At 42.4% G+C, this 19,115-nt stretch overlaps 1 protein-coding gene across 2 annotated transcripts in view; it reads right to left on the reverse strand.

Annotated features, from left to right (window-relative positions):
• Positions 1 to 19,115, reverse strand: part of MARCHF6 (membrane associated ring-CH-type finger 6) — a 122,244-nt gene that overhangs the window by 27,128 nt on the left and 76,001 nt on the right. For both annotated transcript variants that reach the window (XM_065398618.1, XM_065398617.1), the window contains 4 exons: positions 8,616 to 8,817; positions 7,111 to 7,180; positions 2,739 to 2,920; positions 1,087 to 1,221 (listed from right to left, as the gene is read on the reverse strand). In XM_065398618.1, coding sequence (XP_065254690.1) covers positions 1,087 to 1,221; positions 2,739 to 2,920; positions 7,111 to 7,180; positions 8,616 to 8,817 — 589 coding nt within the window. The remainder of the gene's footprint in view (positions 1 to 1,086; positions 1,222 to 2,738; positions 2,921 to 7,110; positions 7,181 to 8,615; positions 8,818 to 19,115) is intronic.

Below are 19,115 nucleotides of genomic sequence, written 5' to 3' on the forward strand. Positions count from 1 at the left end.
TTACACACCTAGTTATTGTAAATAAATAAAAACTTGTTTGCATAGAAGTTAGAGATTCACCATCTCAGAATACTTTTTCTTACTTGGTAGATGCAGCTTTTACATGCTATCTTATAATGTGGTTAAAAAAACTTATTCAAAGTTCAGTTTGGGATGAAACAAACACCTAGTTGTCACTTACAGCCCACAGTAACTCCACTTACTGTATCAACCCCTTAAAGGATCTTTGCCCTCCTTTCCTAGTCCATCTTAAAATTGCTAGTCGAATCCAATTAGCAAGGAAATTCAGAGTTAACATGGATAATCTGGGACAACAGTTCCTCCTTATATGTCTTTACACAGGTAGGAGGCGAATGACCATTACTATTTTCAAGTACCTAGGCCAGGGGAATGGGCAACCTTAAGTTAGCATAAGGCCACAAAAATCCACTAAAATCTTTTGGTGGGCCATTTTTTCTTAATGACTACATATTGTGTAACTCAGAAATGTTGCTACAATACAGCGTGTTACTATACAATTCACCATGTATTAACAGTGTAAAACAGAAGTGTTCTTAAATATAAAAGCCCTTTACAGCATAATCTTTAAATAAAAAAGTTTAAACGTAAGTCTTTCACTAATCCCTTTTCCAGTGTGCAGAAGATCAGGGGATTAATACATGAAAACATCAAAAAATAAACAATATCTTAAAGTTTTTTCTCTGCCTTTCCCAGTCTTGCCTCCTCTCTGCTACCTCATGGACACAGGCTCTCCCACAAGGGTTGTACTTAAGTTATAGATGTCAAAGATGGGAGGTAAAACAGATGTTGTGAAAATCTGAACCTGTGATCCCAAAGAGTCAAGCAACCTCCTTCTAGTTTAACAGTGCTAAGAACCCTCAACCTACTAGTTGCCCTTTTTAAAAAAAAAAAAAAAAACACTACACATGCACAGAAACTGAAAAATGCTTTAATACTTAATCAAATAGGAAACCATACCTCATACTGTATTTATAAAAGCCTTTAGAGAACCTCATATTCCAGTAAAAGCAAGGTAGTGTTGAAAAGCCTGAATTAAATTAAAAACAAAACCAGCCATTAACTGACCTGCCATGGGTAGAATAGAGGTGTCTGATCCAAAGGAACTCTCAAAGGAGCAACGATTACCAGTTCAAACAGAAGACCAAGCAGAAGTGGAACCATACCAGCTAGTAGCACAGCTACTATCAGTGTCTTCATTATCTAAAACACAAAAAGTCTGATTTATAAATGATGCCAGACAGCTAGTTCTGGTCAAAGCTGCACCTCTCAATTTCTCGAAGTTTAAGGTCTTTGCATGTTTACTCTTAAAAGAGAAAAACAAAAAGGCAGAAAAAATTGATATTGAATTAGTATATATGCAAAATTAAGTTATGTTAACTGTAAATTACAATACACACCTGTAGTTACAAAATCTGTATTTTTAATCCTTTTTAGCCCAAAAAAGTAATTAACAGGATCCTCATCGATATCCTCCTTTTTTTTAAACCACATACTCATATTTGACTGTCACAGGTATGGAAAGTACCCAATGACCAGTACTTAATCAGGAAGGATTCTTCCAATGTTTCCCCTCCCCCCCACAGTTATGATCAAGATGTGAGTTTTTTGTTATTTACATGTTATGCAGTATTTGTTAAATTGATTAACAGATTCAACGTAATTCTGTCCTTGAATTTTTTGAGAATATAATAAAAGCAAAGGCATCCTGATCTAATTAACGTTGTCAGTGCAGGGGTGCAGAGGACAGACCCGAGGATATAATTTAGTATTGATATTGGCAATTTCCTTTGGCAAACTAAAGAAACTACAAATGAAGTAAAGAATGTGCTGATCAGGGAGACAGTCACGGCATGAAACATCTATTGTCTGTAAATATCCAGTAAGATGCAACCTTGAGTGGATCTTTCACAGGTTACTCCATTCCCCATGCATCTCTAAAATGTATCCATAAAGGGAAAAAAATGTGTTACCATTCCAGAATTATAGCAAGGTTGAGTATGGAAATTTTATAACTAAAACCAACTGAGACAGGTGAGGGCTTGCCTTGATCATGATGAAAACTTCCCTCAGTGTCATAAAGTCACTGCTAGTATAAGAACCATTATGAAAATTCTCTCATATCATAACTGGAGAGGAAGTTTATTTTTTTAACGTATTCATTTGAACACCACCACAAATTTGGTGATCTGAAAGAATTTTCTGAAAATGTGCACCGTACAGGTACAAAACAAATGGTTTCCCACAACTGACAATCATCTCCAGTCTTATTTTTGCCACTTCACTAATAACGTTCTGTCTCTAAACAGGTGAACACTTCACAATTTTCATCTGTTACTATGTACAGAATAGAAGTAAACAACTGTAAACAAATATTTCTTGAGATCATGTGACACAGGTTTTCACTGGATAGTATCCTGTATTACGTTCACATTTAAATGAAATATAGTCGTTAAATAGTTAGTACTGTGGCACTCAAAGGACTGATTCGTTAACATTCTGTTGGAATACTGATTCCAACAGAACAGGGATTACTGTTCAGAAGTCCAAACACAGATTGAGTAGATTTAGGAGAAGGGGGCTGGGGATCAAAAAAGAAAACACAGTACAAGGTGAGTTTGAGAGTAGGAGGAAGCAAGTATAAATCTCATTAACACCTAAAAAAAGCAGAATATGCTGTTTGATAATATAGCAAAAGCTTTCTTCTATCAAGAACTTACCATGAGGGACCACTCTTTAACCTTCTGAAAAATCACTCTGCGACCCTGCGGCATCCATGCGACTAGAACGGTCACCGCCCGAATGGTTAGCCAGCAGACATAAAGACCACAAGCAGCTGTGTACAGTTCATGGATTTTGGCTGTTCCCGTCCAAAATGACATTAACCAACGGCCAGCAAATACTGGAAATGTAGAGATTGATAAATATACTAAGTAGCAGGATTATTTTACCTATTAGTGAAGGATGGCAATTTATATAGTAAATTTGCCTCAGTCTTAAACCCAATGTAAAATATGAGTTTTCAAAATCTTGTGCTGCACAAATATTGCAAATTTCAACTGATTTGTTATCTCACATCCTAGACAAAAATAAAACATCCAGTTAGATTCACGAATTTTAATTTCAAGAATAAGTTTAAAAACAAAGCTGAAATAGTAATGGTTCAATCTCAAAATTTATGGCATTCAATTCAATTTGTGGCATTCGATTTAGCACAAAAAAGTGTCTAGAGTGCAACAAAAACGTTTAGATACATTCTAACAGGAAGCTTGAAACTGGCTCATTTTCCATTAATACTACAATCTCTCTACAGAAGTACTCTTAGTACCATGATGGTGGGGACCATGAGAGCACCCCAAATATTTAAAAATAGAAACAATAACTAACTGTCTTTCTTCTGTCCCAGGCTATAGGAGAAATTGCTCCATTGTCTTATTTATAGATTTGTGACTTGCAGTTATTTATAGATTTGCTTGCTTGCTTATGTTTAGGAGAGGCTGGGTGTGCTGTGTGTCTGTGTGAAGTTACTGAGAAAAAATTAAGTCAAAGAAAGGAGTAGTTTGAAAGAAGTCCAGGTCCATGGTCAGTATCTCACTCATCTCTCACAGGTAGCAAGTTACATAATTTAGATACATCTCCTGTGAAAAATACCATCTCCAAAAACTTACTAGCCTCCCCAACTTGTTGACAATTTCAATGTTCTGGGGGGGGGGAACAGTTATTGTAGGAGGACATGGTTGCAGAAAGGCACTCTCTCATGTAGCTAAGGGACCATCTCATGGAAGGCATAAAATATCAAGAGAGAGACCAGGAACTGGACTATTTAATTGAGAGTAAAGGCAGAGAGAATAGTGCCAGAAGGGATGTTCACAGCAAATTCTATTGCTAAGCAGACTGGCTGCTGCATTTTGTACCAGCTGGTGCTTTCTTGGTTTCATTCCTAATTATCAGATGCAGCAATCAAGACTGCAAGTCACAAATGCATGGATCAGGCTTGCCCTGTCTGCAACTGCTAGGATGGGGTGCAATCTCCACTTAGTGGGTCAGTAACCAGTTAAAGGTTACAGTTGGATTTGTTTGCCACCCTGCTTATTTGGGCATCTAACAGCACTAAAAAGAGTTCAAAGGGTTTGCCTTCACTAGATAATTAGTTCATGTTAAAAGTTGTGTTAACTAATATGATGTGTAATGTGATTTTGTAGTTAGTATAGACAAGAACAAGTTGTGTTTAACATGTCATCTTGTCATGGTTAAAAATGTGGTTTCAGTAGGATTTACCCACGATCATATGATGTAATATTACGCACTATTTGTTCCTGTCTACACAGAATGCAAAATCATGTTTAACATGTTAAGTTTACACAACTCCTCAAGGTCATATTCTAAGATACCTAATTGTTCAGTGAAGGCAAACCTTAAAAAGGATCTCAAGGCTGTATGCAGACTGACAATTTAAAGGCAAAGTGCATCACTTTGTGCATAACAGAACTTTATAGTATGGTAGTGTGCCAATGGAGATCACAGCTCAAATGCGCTAGGCACTACACAAATAAGTATCAAGATACAGTGCCAACCTGATCTGCATACTTTGTTTTAAAATATCATGTACATTTATGACAATATGTTGTTTTAGCTACAATATACCATACACTATCATTTATCATTTCATTTTGCTTTAGTTTAGGTTACTATAACTAATCAAGAGTTTCAGGGGAGATAAGTAATGAAATGGGTTGGTGCACCAGCCTTTTACCACTAAGCAAAATTAAAATTCTACACTGGATCACCAGTGAACCGTTTCTGTCCCCATTCTTTCTTACACCCTTTCCCTCACAGCAGTCATCTTACAATTATCATTCTCTGAGAACTACGCTAGATCAATTATTTATGGTTTCCATGAGCCAGGCCAGATATCTTATTTACAAAGCTGCATAATGACGTTTGCACACACGCAACCCACATGATGCCTCGCTGAAATGATCCCCCCTTTCTGCATAGGCCCTAAAATTTATCAACAAGAGTTTCCAACACTACCACACAAATAAGGAAGACTCATCCCCCACCCTTTAAAAATAATAGTTTACTAGCTTTCAGTACAATAAAATTATAATGTAATAATCTGCATATAATATCAAAGCATCACAAAAGGACACAACTCAAGATCATTCATAAGCTTAATTTAATCACTAAGTGTACTGGTTTATTGGTCACTAATAAGAATACCACCAGGACTTCTGTAGCCACAGTAGCCAGAGGTTAGAATTCCCTAGCTGACAGGGTTTAAACAACTTCACTTATCTCACTTACAGTACAATTAATTACAAAGTGCTCCAATAAACACTGATAACATTCACCTCCAAAGGCCTCAAAAACCAAAAGTTTATCCAATAAAAACCAGAAAAACGCTAGAAATGAGTACTTGTATCTAAAGGCTTGTTTACACAAAGCAATAATGTGAACGGCGGGGGTATGATTTCTAAAGTGCACTAACATGCATGCATCCATGCAGACCCAAGAAGTTCCCTAGTGCATTTTAACATGTACTGTTTCAAATAGCACAGTAGGGAAGATTAAAAAGCGATTACTATAGAAGATATATTATTCATTACAATATATCAAAAATAAAAAAAACCTGATTTTTGGACATTATATAAAACTCGAATTCTAGAAATAAGCCCTGAAAAAATGAAATTAATAAACCACAAAAAACAGAATCTCTATTGTTATGTCAAACAATTTCAGAAGTATGCAATGAAGATACACAGTTTATAAAAAATTGATTAATACTCTGTCCATGAAAACAGAGTCAATGTGTATCAGTACTGCAACCTCTAATATACAAATCATGTGCAATATGAAGTCTCATTCGCTCCTTCAACACTTATCAGATGGATGCTAGTCTCAATCAAATCCAATCTTGACCTCAAAGTCATGAAGATGATCTTGGTGCATGACAGATGTGGCAGTTTCCTGAAACATGTTTGGGAGACTTTACTGAATTACTTTTAAGTATCATTGGGGTACACAGTATTAAATGAATGGTGTATGTATTCCTGTGAGCTGGGATTATAAGTAACTTCTCTACGGGGAGATACGACAGATGAGAGACCTGGGGGTTCAGAGGACTATCGTGAACAATGTGCCAGATAAGCATGGACTTTTTGGAACAAAAAGTGCTAAGTGGGTTTCCTGGGGAATATATAAGGGAAGAAGATGAATGAAAATTCCCCTCCCTCAGTTATGCAAAAACCCAGACTTTTGAAGTTACACCTTGAAGAGTGAACCATTGTCTTCTGATCACCTGTTACGTGAGGCCAAGATCAAAGGCCCAAGTTGTATAAAGGAAAGACTGAACTACTCATGATTGTTCGGGTTCTGAATCTGAGAGCGTTATAAACTTATAACCACAAGAAAAACTCAGCTGTGGGTTTTGAAGCACTGACACCTACCAGAGTCAGAGGTTGGAGTTGAGGTGACCTCTGGTAAGCTTTTTAGTATGCATGAAGGTTCTTTTATTATTTTAATGTTTTCTGTAATGCTTTCACCTTAAGAATAAACATGCTTGCTTAGAAAAAGCAGTGTGGTAACTTGTAATCGTAGCAATTACATTGTTCATAGCCTCTGGAGAGAAAAGAAAGCACAGACCCTGGCCTTTTAGACCGTCTGGCTTGCCAGAGATATCACACTGTATGCTAGGCAGGGAACTGTGCACCTGGAAAGCCCCTGGTCAGGAGGGAGACACACACAGGTCTTTGCCCAACAGGGGTAAAAACTGAAGAGCTGGGAGCTAAAGTGGGTTCCCTCTGGGGACCATGGAGGGGGAATAGAGGTGCAGTTGCTCTGAACTGTGACAATAAGATGCTATAATGGACATCAGTCTCCCTTCCACTGTATTGACATTTGGAAAAAGATACTGTTTTTCATTTATGAATCTGTCATTTTGAATTTAGAATATTAAGCTTTCAAAAAGGTTAAAAAACACGTTCCCAACATTTTTCTGTGATTGCACAGTTTTAATTTTAAACCAACTATTGCCATAAATGTATGTATGGGTGTGTTTCTTTTAACACAGTATCGTAGCATAAAACATACCTGGTAATGTAAGGCAGATAAGACTGGCAATCAGTAATGTTATACACATGAAAACAATCAACAGAAATATCTGAAAGACAAAATACAAAGGGAGACAGTTAACAGAAAAACTGAAAGTTGCTTAACTAATTGTTAGCAAAACATTAAAGAATCAAGATATGCATCCATTTAGAAATCAGTAGCCTAGATAGTAAATGCAACACACAAAATTTCTGTTCCAGTTATTTTAGTTCAGATAGGAGAGCAGACTGTCAAACTTGCTGACTCATTATTCAGCTCCTGAATTATTCACAGGATTCTGTTGTCCCCACAGACTCAGATATTTGAGTGTTTCCAGCTCCATTTGCTATACAACCCTGATTTATTCACCAACCAACCTGTATAAAAATGAGCAGCAGTACTATGGATAAAACAGTATTTAATTATGTCATCAAAATATTGTAGTGCTAATACACAAGGCAGCAGAGCTCATGATTCACAGGCAATCTTTAGAATTTCTCATCTTTTGACCCTTTCATTTTGATACTCTAATATTCTATGCCTTGGTTTGGGCATTTTGATATATTTCTTGTTTTTAAAACAAAAATAAACAAAGTTCCATCAGCTAAAACTATTTGGGGGCAGGAGAAGAATACTATCTTACACAGTATTCTGGGAGGCAACGACTCCTGTGTCTCCTTTGAAATGCATGTGTGTCACAGTTCCAGGGTTAATTGCACCTCTGCTTCCTCTGTGGTCTGCTCCAGGACACCCCTTTAGGTCACTCTTGCGAAACTCAGAAGCCCCCCACAAGCTTATCTTCAGCTCTGCAGGAGAAAATCTCTGCTCCATACTATGGACCTGACAAGTTCTGGTACACTTGGCACCACTAAATGAAGCTGGCACAGTTTCAGCCCCCTCTAGTGACAGCTCTGAACAGTTTAGACTCCTTTGATGGTTTACTCCCAGGGACATACATGACTTTTGCTTAAACTGAAGTGGAGATACCACTTTTACAATTCCTTGGAACTAGTAGAGGTCCTTTTGATTATCTATTTGCCTTCATTAAAATATCTATCTATCTATCTATCTCACACACACACACTCTTCTTCCTATCTCTATAATTTTTTTAAAAACACTAGATAAACAAAGCTGAGCATTCATATCTCATCATGGATCACAATGTGTATGGGATCTATAATAACTGGATGCAAGAGGGCTGGTTATATATGTTTCAAACTGAAAAAATGATATTAAAGTCAGCTACATGAGTATAAACTAGACATTTGCTAACAAAATACACAGCGTCCAAGATACTAAGTAAAGTGTGGGGCCTTAATTATTTAGCTTCCAAAAATGATGCTACCATCAAATCTTCCTTAAAAGATACCCTATGTTTTTTTTTTGTTTATATTACTGTAGTTCCTAGGAATCCTAGTGATGGACCAGGACCCCACTGTATTCTATGTTTGTACAGCACCTAGCAAAAAGATGGTCCTCTTTTTAAAGTGTTCGATCTACCTACCCTGAGTGGGAATTTTAAAGGCCTACGGTAAGGCTGGAAACCCACAGGTCCTCCTTGCTGAAGTATGGCTTGATGGGCTGCATGAAGACCTTCTCCCACAACTGGAATGGCATTGTTATTGCGAGCATGCTGGTTATTAGGTTGCTGGTTTGCATTGTTCTCATTCTCTTCCTGGTCTCCAAGTAAGTAAGAATGGAGGTCCCTGTGGCAAAAAGCATGAAATGATTGTGTAACTTCCTCTGGATTTGTAACATGAATGAAAACCTAGAGAAAGCACACCACACAGCTATATTCATCAGTGTTTGTTTAATGAACAAGGTAAAAGGACTGATCACTGGAATATCATGAAGCAACGCACAAAAAGCAGCATTTGGCAGGTTTCATTCTTTTTTCTGTACGTGTTCTACCCATTGTTTTTTAAATGTAAGTTAGAACATACAAAGCTTGGAAGAAAAACAATTTGGGTACAGGTTAAAAAACAGTGGCAGCACAGCTACAATCTAAACGCACTGAGTCATTCATCTGACTATTTAAAAACAATATTGGTTACAAAAATGTCATGAACAGAAGAGGAAAACTCTGTCAAAATCTCTGCTGGTGTAAACAGGCACAGCTCCACTGATGTAAGAGTTCTCACTTTTACTGCTATTATGTTGGCTGGAGATTAATCCAGCCATGTAAGGAACTAACAGGACAACAACATATCAACTCACATTGTGAAAAGTATCTTCAGTGTAATAACTGGGGAAGAGTCAACATGGTTTTTGTATAGAGAAATCATGCCTCACCAATCTACTAGAATTCTTTGAGGGGGGGTGTAACCGTGACTCAGTGGGTCACAACTGAGAATGCCAAATTCAGGACAAACTGCTGAGAAACAGGACAAACACAACCCAAAACTGGTGGTTATTCTTCCATAAGATATACCAAACCAGTAACAAAAGTAAACTTCTGTTTCACCAAGCTGGCTAACAAGAAGCCATAAAAGCAGTTTCCTTAGGCATTCCAGTTCTTATGTCACCACCAAAAACACTGGATTTAGAGATGAGTGGTTCTCTACAACCAGTCTCATTAAATAAAAGGCTCTTCTGATCCCAAACGATCAGCCATTCACCCAAGTCAATATATAACTCAGATCTTACCCAAAAATCATGCTGATGCCAATCCTTTAGTATCTAAAATCTAAAGGTTTATTTATAAAAAGAAAGAAAGGTCAGAGTTAAAATTGGTTAAAGGAATCAAATACATACAATAAATGCAAAGTTCTTGGTTCAGGTTTGAAGCAGTGATGGAATAAACTGCTGGCTTAAGTTAAGTCTCTGGCTGCTTCCCAATCATTGGAAGGTCCTCAGTCCATTGGTTAAAATGCTTCCATTAGTATAAATTTATAATCCAGAGGCCTGAGCAAGAAAGGGGCTGGAGCAGGATAGAGGCAAAATGGAGGCGTTTCCAGGGCCTTTTATATCTTCTGCCATGTGGAGGGAATCCCATTGTTCTTACTGTGGAAAAGTACGGTAACAAGATGGTGGTTGGAGTCACGTGGACAAGTCACATATCCATGCATTTCGCCTAGTCATTGCAGGAAGCCGTTACCTATACTCCAGAGAGTACATTTGCAGGACAGTCCATTCAATGCAGATGGGCGTGTTCCATTGTCAGTTAAGTGTTTCTTGATGAGCCACTTAATTTGAATAGTCTCTCCAAGATGTCCTGGCTAACTACCTTGTGGGCATTACCCCAGGAGCAAACATTTGAAATCCAGGTATAGAGCCAATATTCATAACTTCAAATACAAAAATGATATATGCATACATATAGCATAATCATATTCAGCAAATCATAACCTTTCCATAGACATCTCACATGCCACATTTTGTACAAGATATCTTGCAAGTATATAACAGTGGTTGCAACAATGATCTATATCGTCATATTTTAATTAGATAACGTCACAGGGGGTACATAAACATGTGGACAAGGGGGATCCAGTGGATATAGTGTACTTAGATTTTCAGAAAGACTTTGACAAGGTCCCTCACCAAAGGCTCTTACGCAAAGTAAGCAGTCATGGGGATAAGAGGAAAGGTTCTCTCATGGATTGGTAACTGGTTAAAAGATAGGAAACAAAGGGTAAGAATAAATGATCAGTTTTCAGAATGGAGAGAGGTAAATAGTGGTGTCCCCCAGGGGTCTGTACTGGGACCAGTACTGTTCAACTTATTCATAAATGATCTGGGAAAAGGGGTAAACAGTGAGGTGGCAAAATTTGCAGATGATACAAAACTTCTCAAGATAGTTAAGTCCCGGGCAGACTGCAAAGAGCTACAAAAGGATCTCTCAAAACTGGGTGACTGGGCAACAAAATGGCAGATAAAATTCTATGTTGATAAATGCAAAGTAATGCACATTGGAAAACATAATCCCAACTTTACATATAAAATGATGGGATCTAAATTAGCTGTTACCACTCAAGAAAGAGATCGTGGAGTCATTGTGGATTGTTCTCTGAAAACATCCACTCAATGTGCAGAGGCAGTCAAAAAAGCAAACAGAATGTTGAGAGAACAGGAGTACTTGTGGCACCTTAGAGACCAACAAATTTATTTGAGCGTAAGTCTTCTTTGGATAGAAGACTGGTAGGAAGATGTCCTGGATAATATGGAAGCGGGACATCACCTTGGGAAGGAAAGCTGGATGAGGTCTAAGTTGTACCTTGTCCTTATGAAAGATAGTGTATGGAGGCTCAGAGGTGAGGGCCCGTAGTTCAGACACATGTCGTGCTGAGGTGATAGCCACCAGAAAAGCTACCTTCCAAGAGACGTAGAGGAGTGAACAAGAAGCTAAAGGCTCACTCATGAGGCGGGAGAGGACTAGATTAAGGTCCCATGCCAGGATGGGGGGCTTCATCGGGGGATGTATCTTCTCCAGTCCGAACACCCAGAATCGCCTGGGTGAAAAGCCGAGATGGCCACGAGGTGGACCTTGAGAGAACTGAACGCCAGATGCCAGTCTTTCAGGTACAGAAGATAGTCCAGGATACAAGGAATGGGAGCTTGGAGTACCTGCCTTTGGGCGCACTAGCTGGAGAACCTCTTCCATTTCGCCCTGTATGTGGCCCTAGTAGACGGCTTGCGGCTCTCCAGAAGTACCTGCCTCACTGGATCCGAACAGGCAAGCTCTGCCTGGTTCAGCCATGGATTCTCCAGGCCATGAGGTGGAGAGACTGAAGGTCTGGGTGAAGGAGGCAACCGTTGTCCTGTGTAATGAGGTCAGGAGTGAGAGGTAGCCGTACCGGTGCCTGGACCGACAAGTCCATGAGGGTGGGGTACCAGCACTGGTGAGGCCAAGCTGGGGCCACCAAAATGATCTCCCCCTTGTCCCTGCGGACTTCGAGAAGCACCTTGTGGACGAGCTGGAATTGCGGAAAGGTGTATAGCAGCTGACCGGGCCAAGGAATCATGAACGTATCTGCGACCGAGCCTGGGCTGTGACTCCTGAAGGAACAAAAGGTTGGGCACTTCCTGTTGGCCCATGTGGCGAACAGGTTGATTTGGGGAAAACCCCAACTGCGGAAGATGGCGTGGATGATGTCCGGGTGAATCGACCACTCGTGCGTGAGGAAACATCTGCTCACTGTCTGCCAACACGTTCTGAACACCCGTCCGGTATGAGGCCTGGAGAAGGATGGAGTGGGCTAGACAAAATTCCCACAGTAGGAGGGCTTCCTGATGGAGAGGAGACGAGTGGGCTCTGCCTCGCCTGTTTATATAAAACATGGTCGTGGTGTAGTCCGTCAATACCGCTACACAGTGGCCCTGCACGCGAGTCAGTAAAGCTTGGCAGGCGAGGCGGATCGTCCTGAGTTCTTTGATGTTGATATGTAGAGCCAGTTCCTCTACTTGCCCTGAGTTGTCAGGCTTCCGAGATGCGCTCCCCAGCCCGATGCGGACGGGTCTGTGACTAAAGTCAAGGTGGGTTGGGGTGGGTGAAAAGGACACGCGGGGATCCAGCCACTACCGTAGGGAATCGAGGGTGTGCCGAGGGATGGTCAGCACCATGTCCAGACTGTTGTGGCCCAGGCGATAACACAGATGCGAGCCACGCTTGCAAGGGCCTGAGTCGTAACCTGGCGTGTTGAACCACGTAAGTGCAGGATGCCATATGGCCTAGCAGCTGAGACACTGCCTCACCGTGGTGGTGGAGAAAAGCTGCAAAGGTTGCTGATTACACTGGTCTACAATTTTTGAGAAGTCGTCTGCTTCAGAGATAAAATGTGCTATTTATTATGTATTTTGATGTGGTGAATTCAAATATGACAATTAAAACAACTGATTGGCTACTGTTTCTAAGATATTTAAGTTTTTACATTTTATGTCTATGTATATTGTGTAGATAGTAGAGTTTTAATCATAAATTGTAAACCTAGGTCTTTTCATGTGTTTATGGTTGCTTTACATGATAATATTTCACCTGTCCTGTCTATGTAACACTTTAAAAATCAGCAAAAGGGTTATATAAATAAAATTTATTATGAAACAAAAGGCAAAAAACTATTCTGTACATAGTTTAGTCCTATTCAGTGTCTACTCGGCGCTTCTTGGCTTGTCTCTTGTATTCATTCAATGGAGCATCTCTTGTCACTATCCAGCAATAGTCTGCAAGCATTGATGGGCTCCATTTGCCCTGATAGCGTTTCTCCATTGTTGCAATGTCCTGGTGAAATCGCTCGCCGTGCTCGTCGCTCACTGCTCCGCAGTTTGGTGGAAAAAAATCTAGATGAGAGTGCAAAAAATGTATCTTTAGTGATATGTTGCAACCAAGGCTTTTGTATGCCTTGAGGAGGTTTTCCACCAACAATCTATAGTTGTCTGCCTTGTTGTTTCCGAGAAAATGTATTGCCACTAACTGGAAGGCTTTCCATGCCGTCTTTTCCTTGCCACGCAGTGCATGGTCAAATGCATCATCTCAAAGAAGTTCACGAATCTGAGGACCAACAAAGACACCTTCCTTTATCTTAGCTTCACTTAACCTTGGAAATTTTCCACGGAGGTACTTGAAAGCTGCTTGTGTTTTGTCAATGGCCTTGACAAAGTTCTTCATCAGACCCAGCTTGATGTGGAAGGGTGGTAACAAAATCTTCCTTGATTCAACAAGTGGTGGATGCTGAACACTTTTCCTCCCAGGCTCCAATGACTGTCGGAGTGGCCAATCTTTCTTGATGTAGTGGGAATCTCTTGCACGACTATCCCATTTGCAGAGAAAACAGCAGTACTTTGTGTATCCAGTCTGCAGACCAAGCAAGAGAGCAACAACCTTCAAATCGCCACAAAGCTGCCACTGATGTTGGTCATAGTTTATGCACCTCAAAAGTTGTTTCATGTTGTCATAGGTTTCCTTCCTATGGACTGCATGACCAACTGGAATTGATGGCAAAACATTGCCATTATGCAGTAAAACAGCTTTAAGACTCGTCTTCGATGAATCAATGAACAGTCTCCACTCATCTGGATGGTGAACCATGTTGAGGGCTACCATCACACCATCGATGTTGTTGCAGGCTACAAGATCACCTTCCATGAAGAATGGGACAAGATCCTTTTGACGGTCATGGAACATGGAAACCCTAACACCACCTGCCAGGAGATTCCACTGCTGTAGTCTGGAGCCCAACAGCTCTGCCTTACTCTTGGGTAGTTCCAAATCCCTGACAAGGTCATACAGTTCACCTTGTGTTATGAGGTGTGGTTCAGAGGAGGAGGAGGATGGGAGAAAATGTGGGTCCTGTGACATTGATGGGTCAGGACCAGAAGTTTCATCCTCTTCCTCGTCTGACTCAAGTGAGAATTATTCTGGTGCATCAGGAACCGGCAGTCCTTCTCCGTGGGGTACTGGGCATATAGCTGATGGAATGTTTGGATAATGCACAGTCCACTTTTTCTTCTTTGACACACCTTTCCCAACTGGAGGCACCATGCAGAAGTAACAATTGCTGGTATGATCTGTTGGCTCTCTCCAAATCATTGGCACTGCAAAAGGCATAGATTTCCTTTTCCTGTTCAACCACTGGCGAAGATTTGTTGCACAAGTGTTGCAGCATATGTGTGGGGCCCACCTCTTGTCCTGATCTCCAATTTTGCAGCCAAAATAAAGGTGATAGGCTTTCTTAACCATAGTGGTTATACTGCGCTTTTGTGATGCAAAAGTCACTTCACCACAAACATAGCAGAAGTTATCTGCACTGTTCACACAAGTACAAGGTATCTCTGCTCACTTTGGCTAAACAGAAATGTGTCCCTTTGCAAAATCAAACACTGACAAATAAGAGAGCACGACACTGTATGATTTCTAGAGCTGATATAGGGCAATTTGTTCAGCAGAGTGATGTAAGCTTCGTTATGATTGTATCATCCATGACTTCTAGGAATAACATGATGCAATTCATATCATGTATGACGCAATACCAGCTTCAGATTGCATCATTCATTGTTTTGCCTAAAAAGCAAGTACTGTCCAAACCCAGTCATAGATTTATTCATAGATCCAGTCAAAGATGTATTTTAGTCATTTCTGGTTTAAATTGAGATCCCTTCCCTTTATAACTCACTTATCCTCCGCCATTCCCAAGTCAAGGGTCATATATACTGACCCAATAGCATACCTTGAAAACTAGAGCCAATCAACAATTTTAAGCATCATTTTCGTTCTAAGTGACCCAGAATTAGTAAAGTTTGACTACATTTATTTCAGAAGCATTTTGGCTGTAGAGCAGTGTTATCTGCAAGAGGGCCAGTTGACGCGTGTCTGGCAAGAACGCTCTCACTTGAGTTGCACCCAGAACGGCTCCGATGAACTCTATCCTTTGAGTTGGGGTGAACACTGATTTGTTGACATTGAGAATGATACCTAATCGTTCGAAAGTGTCTCTATCTGCACCTGCGATTCCACCTGCTGACAGGAACGGCCCCGAAGGAGTTGATTAGCGATCCTGAGAGAGAGAGACCCCCCTGTGGAATAAATTTACCTTCCAAACAAATCAAGCCGTTTAGCCTCTCTTGATTTGGGTGCGGGGCCTGCTGATCTTGCCTCTCTTTTCATTCACTGCCTCCACCACGAGAGAGCATGGGGGAGGGTGGGTGAAGAGATACTCATATCCCTGAGTGGGAACAAAGTATTTATGTTCAGCCCCCTTGGCTATAGGAGGAATGGAGGCACGTGTTTACCAAATAGTTTTGGCGTTGGATTGAATAGTTTTTATAATGGGTAAGGCCACCCTAGAGGGCCCCTCTGTTGCTAGGATATCATACCATAGGGTCCTCCTATTCAACCACTTCCTCCACCTGGAAGTTCATATTCAGGGCTACTCATCGGAGGAGTTCCTGCAGGGCTCTGTAATCCATGGGTGGTGGCCTGGACGTTGAAGTGCCTGCCACTGCCTCGTCAGGGGACGATGAGGAAGAAGCTACCGGCAGGATCGGTTCCGTGGTGGCCTCTTAATCCTCGGGGACCGGGTCCCCACGAGCATTGGGCGTAGCCTCCACAGGCAGATGTGGGATTGTGTCCAGGTTTTGTGGAGGGTCCTGAGGCGGGCAGCTGAGAGTTGCCTCTGGGAGGCGAGATCCCGAACGGGAAGGCGGTGGGAAGTCAGGAGGGGCACCCTGGGCCTGATGGTACGCCCAAGGGGTCCAGAATTGCCACTAAGGCTGCCATTGGGGCACCGAAGCGTCCTGCCTTAGGCTCACCGGTCCTGATCTGGGTGCCTCAGATTCCCCCGATGCCCTGCCTGTGTGGAGGGAGGGTGATCTCGAGCGGGAAAGCCGGGGGGGGGAGTGGTGCGAGACTGCACCGGAGGCATCCTCCTCCGATGGACCGAATGCATGCCGTGAAGCATAGCGGGTCCTCAATGTCGATCGGTGCCGCGGTGCAGGGAGCGATGGCGGGATGTGGAGTGGTGCTGCAAAGTAGAGCGGTGCCGCAATGTGGAGCTGCGCCGATGCGGGGAGCAATGCTGCAATCGAAGATGGTGCCGAAGCGGAGAGAGGTGCCGCGAAGTGGAGCGGTGCGCCAGTCTATCGAGCGACACCTGGAAGCTGAGCGGCGTGCAGACTGAGGCCGGCACTGAGAACGGTGCCATGAGGTCACAGAGCGGGACCTAGACCTCAAGCGGGACCATGATCTATCTGCCGACGACCACCTCGAGCGGGAGCAGCTCCGAGGGTTGGGGCTGTGGGACCAGTGCCGCGAGTCGGACTGATGCCGCAAGTCAGACCAGTGCGGGGTGTAGGCGCGGCGCCGGGACTCAGAGCAGCGCCGAGATAGGGGTCAGGGGGCAGATGGGCCAAACATGGCAGGCTTGCCTCCGGACGGTGCCGTGCCTCGAGGGAGTGGCGGCTTATTACTTGTAGAGGGAGACTTAGATGCCGTCATCTCAATGAGCCCCCTAGCGGCTTAGAAGTGGTCCGGGGTGGAAGGCATCATAACTTCCCTCACATGCAGCTGCGGTGAGTCCAGGAGAGCAGTGCTTCCTAGGGAGACACGGGCCTGCGACGATTGTGCCTGGCCCGAGGCCCATTCCCTGCACCGTCCCTTTCCGGGGAGCAGTACCCATAGCAGGCCGCTGGGGGGACTTCTCCTTGGTCTGTTTCTTATGGGCAGCCAGTGAATGAGCGCGCTTCTGGGGCCCGGGGGACCGGCGGCTCCTGGGTTGGTGTGCTGAGTCCTTTCTCGGCACCGCAGACGGCACCGCAGGACGCGTGCTCTGCACCGAGGCACTTGGGGCCAGGTCCTGCTGCAGATGGAGGGCTGACTCCATAAGGAGTTGCTTTAGGCAAATGGGTAACTATATACAGTGATTGGCAGAAGAGCCAGGGATTAGTGCAACTTGCAAGTAAGAGACCACTGTTCCAGCAACCGTCACTGGCAGTAAGAAGGAACTGAAGGGGGGTCGGGCCGGCAGGGTCGTGTATAGAGCGCCATATCGGTGCCACTCCAGGGGGCTCCACAGCCGGTCCGACAGGTAGCTACTACGGAAAAGTTTCCGACAGCCATGCACGTTGCGCGCGCACACCTAACTGGAATTGATATGAGCATGCATTCGAAGAAGGAGGAAGTATTTTTTCAAATAATGCAGTCTGTAGAACTCTTTGCCAGAGGATGTTGTGAAGGCCAAGACTATAACAGGGTTCAAAAAAGAACTAGATAAGTTCAAAGAGGATAGGTCCATCAATGGCTATTAGCCCGGATGGCCAGGGATGGTGTCTCTAACCTCTGTTTGCCAGAAGCCTCCGTTTGCCAGGGTCACCTGGCATTAGCCACTGTCAGAAGACAGGATACTGGGCTAGATGGACCTTTGGTCTGACCCAGTATGGCCGTTCTTATGTTCTTAACCTTTGAACAGCAGTTTAGAATTTGTGGACAAAAGAAGTCACAGGTTCTAAAGTGTTTTCCCTACAGATATACTGTTTTCCCTACAGGTCTCAATATTTAAAAAAGCTACAAAACCCCTCAAAATTGTCCTCGCAGCAGTCTGAGAGCATCAGTGAACCTGCGTAGAGAGGGATGCCATCTTTGTTATGCAATGTCATTAACTGGCAGGACTTTATGGGGGTCTGCTAAAATCAAGTACCTATTACGTGTGCTCAGAAGCAATTTTTCATTCCCCACCTCCAAATCTAGCAAGAACTCCTCCTTAAACGACTACTTACATAAAGCTCCAAACTTCAGACAACTCTGATAACCCCATAAGAATGTGGATTTAAAAATGGTAATTAATTTTTTTTCACCATTGCTTAATTAAAAAGTGGCTGAAGGAATGTTTATTAGAGCCATCTCTACTGGTAACTGCAACAGTTGAAGATGCGTAATAGTTCCCATTGTTATCCGCCCAACTTGGTTCTCATCTCCACCACCCTCTGTCACCTACTTTCCTTTCGTATTCATCTTTGGGATGAGTTATCCATGTTTTGACTGTATCGGAAGGTGAATTTTTCTATTAAGTTGGAGCTAAAAATCTCATTTGTTTTTCAGGCATGAAAAGCTGAAAAGATTATTGCAACGAGGAAGAAAGTATCTCACTCTCCATCCCATTCTCAAGCCTCCATAAGAATAATTCAGTCAAGAAAAAACCTTCAAACTTGAAATATTATGTTCATGCCCCTTCATGAGCAGTACAGGCTTTGGGGAGTGCAAGTACACTTCTTTAAATCAAATTATGAAACAGTCAAAAACTACTAAAACAGAACAGTTCCTTGTAGTCAGTATGGATTCTTAGGTGCATGTGCATCATGTGTGCAAGCTCAGAATCTTTCAAACAGCAGAGTCCAGTGAGGCCACACACATGCCCTGAGCTTCCTTGAGCTTCTGTGCGAAGGCATAAAAAGGTGGAGTGGAAGCAATCCCCACTCAGTTCCCTTGCAATTCAAAGCCCATGAGTGACCGCTGAGGACTTGGAAAAGTGGGGATGAAGAGTAGGTCATGGGATCCACACTGACTATAACAATTCAA

Source organism: Emys orbicularis, chromosome 2 (assembly GCF_028017835.1).
Source record: "Emys orbicularis isolate rEmyOrb1 chromosome 2, rEmyOrb1.hap1, whole genome shotgun sequence".
Taxonomy (NCBI): Eukaryota; Metazoa; Chordata; order Testudines; family Emydidae; genus Emys; species Emys orbicularis.